Source organism: Carcharhinus amblyrhynchos, chromosome 3, assembly GCF_965287045.1.
Source record: "Carcharhinus amblyrhynchos chromosome 3, sCarAmb.v2.hapA, whole genome shotgun sequence".
NCBI lineage: Eukaryota > Metazoa > Chordata > Chondrichthyes > Carcharhiniformes > Carcharhinidae > Carcharhinus > Carcharhinus amblyrhynchos.
This window is the reverse complement of record NC_137326.1, coordinates 77,413,629-77,426,144: the sequence shown is the minus strand read 5'-3', so window position 1 is coordinate 77,426,144 and position 12,516 is coordinate 77,413,629. Positions and strand designations below refer to the sequence as shown.

Sequence of the window (12,516 nt, the reverse complement as noted above, 5' to 3'; positions counted from 1 at the left end):
GACAGCCCTGTCAGCAAGAATGGAAAGTGCTTGTGTGCAGACAAGGCCTGGGTGAGGTCAGCAATTGCTTATGCAGAGAAGTGGCTTTTCTAACCTTGCGTCGGTTTCTTAAACATTGTGTTCCTAATCATGACCATGGCCAGGGAATGAATCAAAAACAAGCACAAGAACAAATACCAAAAACAAGATTGTGGTGATATATTATGCTCATGATGGATTGGAAGGAAATATTTTTCTATTGGATAAGACAGGATAAAAAGCTATGCTATGATTGGTGGACAATGAATGTAAATTAAGGATGAGAATGTTGAGCATTTCTCATTTGCTGTAATGAAACTGCAATCATCTGTATGAATCGACAGAATACCTCATTTGAATCCCACTGTATGTGTGTCCAGTAATAAAGCTTGGAAGTTTGAGTACTCTTAGTGCCATACAGTTGATTGTACCCAACTCAACTACATAGTCTTGATTGTATCCAAGTCGATGACGGTTTCTTGGAGGTTCCACCGAGATGGCCAACCCTTGATGCGCCCGCACAAGTTATGGCACAGTGCCTCATTGATCAACATTGATGGTGGCAAACTGACTATGTTGCTAATTGAAATGCAAGCACTGACCTGTGGGACGTTATCAGGGAGCACCATCAACAGTTTCTGTTATAATGTAGAAACTCTTTTTTTCCTTAAAATACATTTTATATAGGTAAAAAATATAAATATAAGAGTCCTCCTGAAAGATTCATACCTTTCATGTCCATCTGATTTGATTACAGTGATGCCAAATGTGTGGTAGTAGATAAGTTTAACATTAACATAAATCAGTGTTAAGAAGAGACAGTCAGGATTGGACTTAAGCCTCCCTATCGCAAGTTCCATTGCTGAATATATGTCTTTACAAAAAATTTTATCACATGACCAATATTTGCGTAAAATAATTATACAAGTAAATTATACAATATTTTAAGCAGCAGCAACATGTGCTGACATTTATGACTAAATTAAGTGTAAATGTGGCACAGATCCATAGATCAATATACATAATGTAGAGGGGATGTTCGAATCCCCCACTCTGGGGTTCGAAGCCCTGTTTTTCCTGGGGTTAGAGGCCCTGTTTGGGTAAGGCACAGGCAGTTAAAGGCTCTATTTGGGTACGATACAAGGGGTTAGAGGCCCTGTTTGGGTGGGGTTTAGGGGGTTAGAGGCTCCATTTCAACACTGTGCAGGGGATTAGAGATCAAGGAAGTTGATAAGGGAGGTCCGAGTCCCCCTCAGGGTTAGAGGCTCCTTCTGAGGTTAATACCTAAACTCGAGCTGGTGAAATAAGATCTGACCTTTTATAATTATGGGGAATTCATCAGGAGTGAAATATGCCCACCCCCACCCCCACACCCCACCACCACCACCACCACCCCCCCCCCCCGCCCCCGGCCGCACCACCAGCCCCTCCCCCCCGCCCCCCAGCCCCCACCCCCAAGGGAACAGAACACATTATCATGGCATTTATGATGCACAGATGGCTAAAGATGAAAAAACTCTTCATTTGCACAGTCATTCAAAATTCAGGCTATAAACACAGGTGGTCCTAAACTGGGAAACAGTTTACTGCAACTGTTAATCTATTTAATTATTTGTTAAATGTTCTATAAAATATTTAAAGGATGAACACATATGTATTATACAGATGTACAATGAAAAGTAGTATAATATTAGGAGCTGCATATCTCCTGTGAAAGGATTGGGAACAATGTTGTTGTGATCTATACATTATGTACATTGATTTATGGATCTGTGCCACATTTACATTTAATTTAGTCATAAATGTCAGTTCATGTTGCCGTTGCTTAAAGTATTGCATAATTTACTTGTATAATTATTTTATGCAAATATTGCTCATGTGATAGGTTTTTTTTGTAAAGACAATCATTCAGCAATGGAACTTGTGATAGGGAGGCAATCCCGATTGTCTCTTCTTAACACTGATTTATGCTAATGTTAAACTTAACTATACCATCACACATCTGACATCACTGTAATCAAATCAGGTGGACATGCAAGGTATGAATCTTTCAGGAGGAATCTTACATTTATGCTTTTTATCTATATAAAATGTATTTTAAGAAAAAAAGAGTTTCTACATTACAACAGAAAAACACTTCAGTCGCTGTAGTTTGAGGCATCCTGAGGCCATAAAAGGTAAAATTTTTTTTTCACTCAATGTTCCAAAACCCAAATGTTACAAACACAAATTTATTTTGTGCATTATTTTAATGCATTTGTTAACTCATCTAAAATAATTTATGTAATCAAATACAAAAAATATAATGGGGAACTCCATACAAATGTGATAACGTCATGATTACAAATATTTCGGACAGTCATTTAGACATTTCTTTTCGTGTTCAATATTGAACGATTGGGGCAATTTTTACTTTTGTCATTTGCCAGAAATAAGCGATTTTGAATCTGCTGCTCATATTACACTTCTCTCAGGTAGGAAAATCAGGAGAGATGTGTAACAGGTGGTGAACTGTGATCGCCCATTTTACACCATTGCCATTAATTAATTTATGGCCATTGAATCTTGTGATTTTTTTTGGTACTTTGCCACAGTCTCATTGCTATTTAAATTACAGTCAACGCCAAATTGAGTCACACAGCAAGTAGATTGCGTTATATTTCCTGTTTTAAACGTTAAAATAAGTTACTGGCATTAACACTAAGGGTTAACTCTAATTGTCAACTTTCTTTTATATATATAAAAGAAGTTTACTTTCTGGCATAGAAATTTGTGTGACATTAAGCTACAGATTTCAATGTGTCACTTGTGGTGGATTGACATGGGATCATCCAAGATGCACAACAAAAACTGTATGGTGTTAATTGGAACTAACTTCAGCTGCCATAGTAGTTATAAGATTGTGTCAAAAGTTCAGAATGGCATCCCATTACTACTGCCTTAGCGTCTTGTCTATCACTTCTCACCAGTTATTTTCTCCCTCTTGTTTAATGGCACAAAATTCTATCAAATGCAGATATAGGTATATGAATGGATTCCCAACTGTGCTGGAATCAGTCGTTTCCTCCAGGACCTCGCCCTTCCCTCAGCCCCTAACAATGTCCTCTGGGACTCCGATTCGGAGGCCACTTTCACCTCCTTAAAGACCGCTCTAGCCTCTGCACCCTGCATTAGGGCTGCTGGATTACAATATGCCTTTTAATGTTTCTGTCCATGAGCAAAAGGGGTTCTCCCAGGTCATCCTCACCCAATCCCATGGAAGTATCCTACTATAGCACTCACCTTGACCCCCTTGTACAAAGATTATCTTCCTGCCTCCAATCCATTGTGGCTACTTACTTGGCTGTTATTTCCATGCAGAGCCTGACCCTGGATTACCATGTTGAGTGTTAGAAGGAATTATACCGATGGTAACATTCAGGTGTGTGATATGTTTTTGAACTCTTGTACCTACCTTGCTGATTATGACAACTGGGTGCCCGACTTTGCTTCCACAATCTATCTGGTCCCGTATCATTCGTTTGGGATTGCATGAGTAATGATCCCTTATGCATCTTGCAGGCCCCCACCTCTGAGGCTAAACTCACCTACACCAAGGGTGGGTGTGATTGTCAGTGATTATACAACCTCACCCTTAATGGTTTTGTTGTCATTTGGACTTCTGACAGTTTCTATCTTAAAGGATCAAGGTCTTGTAATTATAGGGATTGGTCCAGGTGCACTGACCTGTTGGCTCTGTGGGTTTTATACCCTAGCCAAACTTGTTGTATCCATTGGTGTGCCCAGAAGAATTTTCCCCTTACCCAGTATTGGCTTACCTATTGCTGAAACTTCATATAATGGTACTTGACCCTTGTTCACAATGGCTCATACTGGCTTTGTGGGGACAGAGCATTCAAGACCCTTCCTGTCGATTGGGCCGGTACCTGCGTCATAGGCCACATTGTCCCTGAGGCCTTTGGGGTCAAGCGCCTAGCTATCCACTCCCACCACAACTACCTAGGATATATGGGGTGTTACAAACTGTTGCTCCAGAACCCGTAATACCGGTTTCCACCAGTTTGTCCGAGCCCTCCTCCCAAATCTAGGGGTCACAGAATTTAAAAAGGCCATTATTAATATTTCTGCTACCACGGAACTAATTGAGAATAGTATCATAGACACCAGACAGGGTCTGCAGTCGGAAATTTGGTCTCTTTCTAAGGTGGTGCTTCAGGACCGCATGGTGTTTGATTTCTTATTAGCAGCGCAAAGGTGAATTTGTTCAGCTGTCAATGAGACATGCTGCTTCTACGTCAATGAGGATCATATGATTGAGGCAGATGTATACGTCATTCAGGAGCAGGTGCACGTCCTCTATTCAGTTGCTCAGAAAATACCATGTGACTCATGGGGTTCGCTCCCTAATATTTTGCAGATGGTTTGGAGGCTTTTTTTAAAGACTCTTCTCAAATGCCTTGTCATGGGCTTGACCTTGCTCATTGTCCTGTATGTTGTCATCCAACTTTTTCCTTGCTGCATCTGCTCTATTTTCCGCTCTCTTGGTCCTATCCACAGCCTAGCTCCCCATCTCCTCCCTCTCCTCCCGGCCTATGAATAAGCCAAGGAATAATTTAGAAAATTAATGCGCATAGAGCTCGTAGAGGGCCTCTCAGATTGTCCTCAAAGGACAAAACAGGGGAAGTACGAAAATTAAGTTACAACACCTATGGCAGACAGCTTTGTCAGTAAGAATGGAAAGTGCTTATGTGTAGTGTAGACAAGGCCTGGGTGAGGTCAGCAGTTGCTTATTCAGAGAAGTGACTAATCTAACCTTGTGTCAGTTTCCTAAACAGTGTGTTCCCAATCATGAATGTGGCCAGAGAATGAACCAAAAACAAGCACAAGAACAATTACCAAAAACAAGATTATGGAGACATATTATGCTAATGCTGGATTAGAAGGAGACGGTTTTCTATTGGATAAGAAAGGACAAAAAGCTATGCTATGTTTGGTGGGCTATGTATCTAAATTAAGGATTAGAATGTTACTCTTCTCATTTGCTGTCATGAACTATAAATGCAATCATCTGTGTGAATCGACAGAACATGTGGCGCTGCATCCCACTGTGTGTGTGTCCTCCTTGTGAACAAGTGATAAAGCTTGGAAGTTTGAGTACTCTTAATATTGATTGTACCAAGTTGATGACACTATAAGAAATGAGCTATATTGAGCCTATGTTCTAAATTCCTTCAGACATTCACTTCTGTTTTGCCTCATTACCCCATGCAGCAACATAAAGATCTCACCTTATCAATTTCATTTGGACCAAGTTGCAAGGTAATGGAGCAAGGTAGATAGTCTGGAAACTGTCAAAGGTAAAAGAAAAAGCATTAACACTTTGAGGTAAATCCACCTTTCAATGCAGCACAAATCTAAGAAAAATAAGCTGCAGTATTTTCCATCTGTATTTCTTTTTTATTCACAGTTGATTATGTCTCTTGCATCACACAATGTTGAGGGAGCAGTCTGGGACCTATTTTCCAATTCAAGACATCTTCCAAAACCTTTTATTCGTGTTCACTGTAAAAGGCAGCTCCATAGTCAGACCTGCATCTCCCATTAACTGTAAATTACAACCAAATGGGTGAAGCAATCATTAAGTCCTTTCTGTAAAGAGTCAGGCCTACTCATGTGTACTGGCACATCCCTGCTTCAAGCTTTGTTTGGCCATTCTGTAGTAGTTAGTTCCCCTTCAGGACATAATGCTGATATGTGGAAAATAATTACAAAAGCTAGGATTTTCATCTCTACCACAGCATGTCTCCACCCCTCATGGATTGCAATTTACTTCAGCAGGACCATAATATCCCACTGAGCAGCCATAAAATTCTAGCCATAAAAATTCTCAGGATGTGGGCATTGCTGGTGTATTGTCCATCCCTACTTGCCCTAGAGAAGGTGATGGTGAGCTGCCTTCCTGAGTCCAACTGACTACCTTGAGGGCAGTTAAGAGTCACTTTCCTGGGACTGTGAGTCATATCAAAGCCAGACTGTGTACAGAAAACAGACTTCCTTCCCTGAAGGTTTTTCTGAATGAAGTGGGTTTCTATGGCAATTTGGTTGTTTCACTTATTATCATAAGGACTAGCATCTTATTCCAGATTATGTTTAATTGGATTTAAATTCCCGCATCATGGGATTTGAACTCATTCTCTCCATCATCGGTCATGGCTGTTGGATCTTTAACTAGTTCAGTTAACATAACCACTATGCCACCATATCCCACCAAGTTCATTGGCAGGCAGGAGTGGCCTGGCTCTAGAAATAGCTGAATTCATTTTAACAAAACCACAATTATGAACCACCCTAGCACTTATTGAAGATTACATAATATTATAGAGGTGGAGGGGTGGCACTGTTAGTAAAGGAGAACATCACAGTAGTGCAGAGGGAGGACAATATGGAGGAGTTAGGGATTGAGTCACTGTGGGTGGAGTTGAGAAATAAAAAGGGAGAGATTACGTTGCTAGGGGTGTACTATAGGCCACCCAACAGCCCGAGGTCAGTGGAGGAAGGCATTTGCAGGGGCATTTTGGATAGGTGCGGGAGGAATAGGGTGGTTGTAGTGGGTGACTTTAATCTACCTGGAGTGGATTGGAGGGGGCCTAGAGCTGGGGGTATGGAGGGAGAGGAGTTTGTAAAATGTGTTTTGGAAGGGTCTCTAGAGCAGTACGTAACTAGCCCGACTAGGGGAGGGGCTATACTGGATTTAGTGTTGGGTAATGAGCCAGGGCAGGTGGGAGAGGTAGAGGTAGGCGAACATGTGACTAACAGTGACCACAGGTCCGTCTACTTTAGGATAAGAATGGAAAGGGATGAGTGCCGGCCGAACGGGAGTGTGCTGAACTGGGGAAAGGCGAGCTATAGCCGGATTAGGAGGGAGCTGAAGGACACTGATTGGGAGGGACTGTTAGCTGGCAAGTCCACGGTTGGCAAGTGGGAGGCTTTTAAGGGCAAAATGAAATGGTTGCAGGGGAGGTATGTTCCGGTTAAGCGGAAGGATGGGAAAGGTAGGATTAGAGAGCCGTGGATTACAGGGGGTATTGAAGACTTGGTCAGGAAGAAGAGGGAGGCGTATGTTAGATCGAAACAACTGGGTACGGAGAGTGCGCTGGAGGAATATAGAGAGAGTAGAAGGGAGCTAAAAAGGGGAATTAGAAGGGCGAAGAGAGGGCATGAAATGGCTTTGGCTGGTCGGATTAAGGAAAATCCAAAGGCATTTTATTCCTATATTAGGAGCAAGAGAGTAGTTAGAGGGAAAATTGGTCCTCTTAGGGACAAAAGTGGGGAGTTATGTATTGAGTCGGAGGGAATGGGGGAGCTCCTGAATGAATACTTTGCGTCGGTATTCACGAAGGAGAGGGGTTCGGAATCGTGCGGTCTCTTGGAGGGAGCTGAGGATCAGTTGCAGGAAATATCTATTACGAGGGAGGAAGTGCTAGGGCTTTTAGGTAGCGTAAGGACGGATAAAGCTCCGGGGCCTGATGGTATTTATCCCAGGCTGCTTAGGGAGGTGAAAGATGAAATTGCTGGGCCTCTGGCGCAAATCTTTGTCTCTTCTTTGGACACAGGTGAGGTCCCAGAAGACTGGAGGGTAGCAAATGTGGTACCGCTGTTTAAAAAGGGTAGTAGGGATAACCCTGGAAATTATAGACCGGTGAGTTTGACATCGGTGGTAGGGAAATTAATGGAAAAAATACTTAGGGGTAGGATGTATGAGCATTTGGAGCGTTGCGATCTGATTAGGGATACGCAACATGGCTTTGTTAGAGGGAGGTCTTGCCTTACGAATCTGGTGGAATTCTTTGAGGAGGTGACAAAAACGGTTGACGATGGGCGAGCCGTTGATGTCATCTATATGGATTTCAGTAAGGCGTTAGACAAAGTCCCTCATGGTAGGCTGGTAGAAAAGGTTAAGGCACATGGGATACGAGGTCAGGTATCTAGGTGGATTGAGAACTGGCTGGGCAATAGGAGACAGAGGGTAGTTGTGGAGGGGACCTTTTCGGGCTGGAGGCCAGTGACCAGTGGTGTGCCGCAGGGCTCAGTACTGGGACCTCTCCTCTTTGTAGTCTACATAAATGACTTGGAAGAGAGCGTAGGTGGTGTGATCAGCAAGTTTGCAGATGACACCAAGATGGCAGGGTTGGGGGGTACTGAAGGGGAATGTCAGGTGATACAACAGGATATAGATAGGTTGGTGCATTGGGCAGATAGGTTGCAGATGGAATTTAATCCTGACAAATGCGAGGTGATGCATTTTGGAAGGAATAATGCGGAGAGGAGCTATGTGATAAAAGGTAGACTGATTAGGAGTATAGACATACAGAGGGACCTGGGAGTGCAGGTTCACAAATCCTTGAGGGTTGCGACACAAGTGGAGAAGGTTGTTAGGAAGGCTTATGGAATGCTAGCCTTTATAGGAAGGGGTATAGAGTATAAAAGCTGCCGTCTAATGCTTCAGTTGTATAGAACGTTGGTTAGACCGCATTTGGAGTACTGCGTCCAGTTCTGGTCACCTTACTACCGGAAGGACGTGGAGGCTCTGGAGAGGGTTCAGAGGAGGTTTACCAGGATGTTGCCTGGCATGGAGGGGCTGGGGTATGAGGAAAGGTTGGAGAAACTGGGACTTTTCTCCTTGGAAAGACGGAGGTTGAGGGGAGACATGATAGAGGTATATAAGATACTGAAGGGAATAGATAGAGTCAATAGTGAGAGACTGCTCCCTAGACTGGGTACAAATACGAGAGGGCATGATTTAAGGGTGAGGGGGGAGAGGTATAATTTGGAAGTGAGAGGAAGGTTCTTTACGCAGAGAGTTGTGGGGGTATGGAACGCGCTACCGAGTAGGGTGGTGGAGGCAGGAACGTTGGACTCGTTTAAGGTTCAGTTAGACAGACACATGAGTGAAACGAGGATGGAGGGTTATAGTAGGGGCTATTAAATAAGGTCAGAACCTCGGGAGACACCAGAAATGCAGACTTGTAAGTTAACGTTTTTGTCTTTTCACTCCGCAGGTGGAGGTCCACCTCATTGTCAAACGAGGGGCATGCACACGGTGGGTCGTGCAAGGGCTGCTCTTGGAGGTTCTGGGAGTGGCCTAGTACTTTGTGTCGGTGTGTGTGCTTGACCCTGGGCCGGTAGACGGGCACCGCAACAGCTCAGTGACTAGCACTGCTAGCTGTGCAGATACATGGATTTGGGCCTGTGTCTGTGGGAGTTTGCGCATTCTCCCTGTGGTTGGGTGGGTTTCCTCCGGGAGCTCCGGTTTCCTCCCACACCCCAAAGATGTGCTCTTAGGCTGATTGGTTTACCAAATTGACACTATTCTCTCCTGAATCTGGCTAAGTTAGGGGTTTCATTCGTAGACACGCAGGGTAGAATAGGTGTAGGGTGATGCGGCGGCGTGGGCTCGTTGGGCCGAAGGGCCTGTTTCCCGTGCTGGGTTGTTCTTTGTTCTTTGCTTATTAAAAAGCAGTCATGCCAGGTTAAGCTATTACAATCTTCAGAAATAATCACTTGACTTGTTAGCTCTTCTTTACTGACAAGGACAACAGTGGCTCTATGACACAAAGAGAAAGAAATACCTGAAAGTGGAACGGATAAGCTTTATCTCCAAACTTCTTTACTAAACGTTCTTGCAATTTGGTTTGGGGTTTTGGCTTTTCTCCCGAGGGAGGAGGATAGACTTGCAGCGTGGTCTCATACAGGTCTCTTCTGAACTTTAACCCACAAACATCTACATCCTCACGTCCATAGCGGAATGAACAGAGCAGTCTGCAATAAACTGATGCAACAATTCAGAAATAATAGCCATCAGCAGTAAACAATGTTCAATATTATTTTGCAACTTGTGCTGCAAGGATATTTTCTTGAAGCTCCCTACTGCAGGCTACCTCAGAGTAGATCTATATTCAGTTCAATTAGTTATTTTTCGCTCATCAGCTCATGACATGACATACTGAGGTCTCATACTTAAAGCTTTCTGGGCTTTGGGTTCTTCATTTCAGCTGTCCCACCAATTCTTCTTCCTACCAAAGGGCTTGCTTCCCAGGCTGTTTTTGTTCTTTGTTCTTTGTTCTACCCGTGGGCCATTAAATCCCATTATGTAAATTTTTCAAAAACTGCTGGAATTTATAAATGTGGGTCTATCCCATCATCCACTGCAACTGTGAAACTGATCTATTAAAGCTTTAGCAAAAATAGTTTAATATCCAGCTGGTGCTCCTGTTATAGATACTAGAGCTGTCCTCTCTCCATTGCTGTCTACTGTGTTGGAAAGCAGGAGAAAAGATTTGTAAATCACAAAGCTAGGTGAAAGGGGGCAAGAGAAGAAAGGGGAACAATGCACTAATGAAATAACGTGATAATGTCTTTGAAATGAAAACAGAAAATGCTGGAAATATTCAATATTCAGACAGCATCTTTGGAGAGAAACAGAATTGGAACACAAACAGCTTCAATAATCAAAGCCTTTACAGCTGTTGGACTGGCTATGAACTTCTCAAAGGTGAAGCTAATTGGGATGGTGGGTTGATGTGTCAGTCTGAGAACATAAACATGGGAAACTGAATATTTTTGATCTTTTAGAACCAGATCAGAAAGGACAGTAGGACTAGGGGGCACAGCCTCAAGATAAAGGGGGGGCGGTTTAGAACGGAGTTGAGGAGGAACTTCTTCACTCAAAGGGTGGTGAATCTCTGGAATTCTCTGCCTGTTGAAGTGGTGGAGGCTGCCTCGCTAAATATTTTTAAGAAGCGGGTTGATGGGTTTTTGATAAGAGAGGGGATTAAGGGTTATGGGGAGAGGGCGGGAATGTGGAACTGAGCCACGACAGATCAGCCATGATCTTATTGAATGGCGGGGCAGGCTCGAAGAGCCAGATGGCCTACTCCTGCTCCTATTTCTTATGTTCTTATGTTCTTATCACTCAAAATCACATTTCAAAGACAGAGGAAACTAAAGTGGGTAATTGAATGGCCTGTAATCGGACCAAGGATTGGTGTTGTCTGGCCAGGGTACACCCGAACCAAGAGATCTAAAGATTAATGCAAATTGGTCATGGGCTTCGTCTGTACCTCCAGGTTGTGCTGGTCACACTATGACAAGCAGCTTGCCAAGTGCAAAATGTGAATTTAAAGGCAATTGTCACTCAGGTATTGTCCACACAGTTCAAACACAGGAGAGGTTTAGAGCAAGCCTTATGCTGCAAGATGAAATTTCATCATTGGGGGAGCAGCCCATTCCTCCTGGCTTCCCCTGAACATGTTTTTTAGAAATTAACTAATACAGATGAGAGGTTGCTGAAGAATGGTAAGCTTGATGTTGGTTGCTGATTAGTGGTTCCAATGGCACCTTCAAACAGGAACCTAGTTACTATATTCCAGGACCCTCACCCGTGTTTACTGAATCTACCCAAGATACCTAAAAGTTGGGCCTCAGGAATTTAACAATGTGATCAATAACTGTGAAAGTTGGGTGCAGAATGTTTCAATGTTAAATTAGTGTGGTTTGTACCCAATTTACAAACTCATAGGTGAGTACACCACGTATCAATATATGCGCCATCACCTTTATGTTATCAATCATTCATATTTATAAATGTGAGGACACTTATGTATGTAGAGGATATTGTCTGTCCGTTGAGTGTACATATGAGCAAGACACAAAAAGGTATAAATTTGTCTTGGAAAGTTGACTAAAGTGTGTGATAGCAAATTGTCTATCTATTTTACACTGAATCTGATTGTGTCTTTCAAGAAATGGGCTCAGTGTGTGTGATGATTCAGTGTGCAAGCATTCAGTGTATGAGGGTCCAATGTGTGAAGATTCAGTGTGCGAAGGTTCAGTGTGTGAGGGTTCAGTATGTGAAGGTCCAATGCGTGAGGGTTTGGTGTGCGAAGGTTCAGTGGTTCAGGGTTCAGTGTGTGAGTCTTCAGAATGTGAGAGTTCAGTGTGTAAAAGGGTTCAGAATGCGAGGGTTCAGAGTGTGATGGTTCTGTGGGTGAATATTCAGAGTGTGATGGCTCAGAGTGTGAGTGTTCTATGTGCACGGGTTCAGTATGTGTGAGGGCACAGTGTTTGAGGGCTTAGAGTGTGTGAAGGTTCAGAGTGTTTTTAACAATGACTGTTCAGTATATGTCAGAAGGTTGAGTGAGGGTTGAGTTTGAATACGACTGTTCAGTGTATCTGTGAGGGTTTGGTTTGAATGTGACAGGGTTTAATGTATGTAAAATGTTTTATGTGTGAGGCACAACATTTGTTTGAGGGTTTGGTGTGTCTTTGAGTTTTTGTATCTGAGGTTTTGTGTTTTTGAGGTTTTGTGTGTGAGGCTGGGTAGTATGAAGCAGTCTGTTAATGCAAATGCCATGTTTTTGATTTTTGATTTGAAGTATTATTGCAGCCCCCAAACAATTTAATGTCTGTTGTCTTTACTTCTCTGATTAGACACAAAAC

General features: G+C 42.9%; 1 protein-coding gene across 1 annotated transcript in view; it reads right to left on the bottom strand.

Annotated features, from left to right (window-relative positions):
• LOC145340879 (beta-arrestin-1-like) overlaps positions 1 to 12,516 on the bottom strand; it is a 59,429-nt gene that overhangs the window by 28,412 nt on the left and 18,501 nt on the right. The window contains exons 5-6 of the mRNA XM_080185397.1: positions 9,648 to 9,847; positions 5,307 to 5,366 (exon numbers count right to left, since the gene is read on the bottom strand). Of these exons, the coding sequence (XP_080041523.1) occupies positions 5,307 to 5,366; positions 9,648 to 9,847 (260 nt within the window). The remainder of the gene's footprint in view (positions 1 to 5,306; positions 5,367 to 9,647; positions 9,848 to 12,516) is intronic.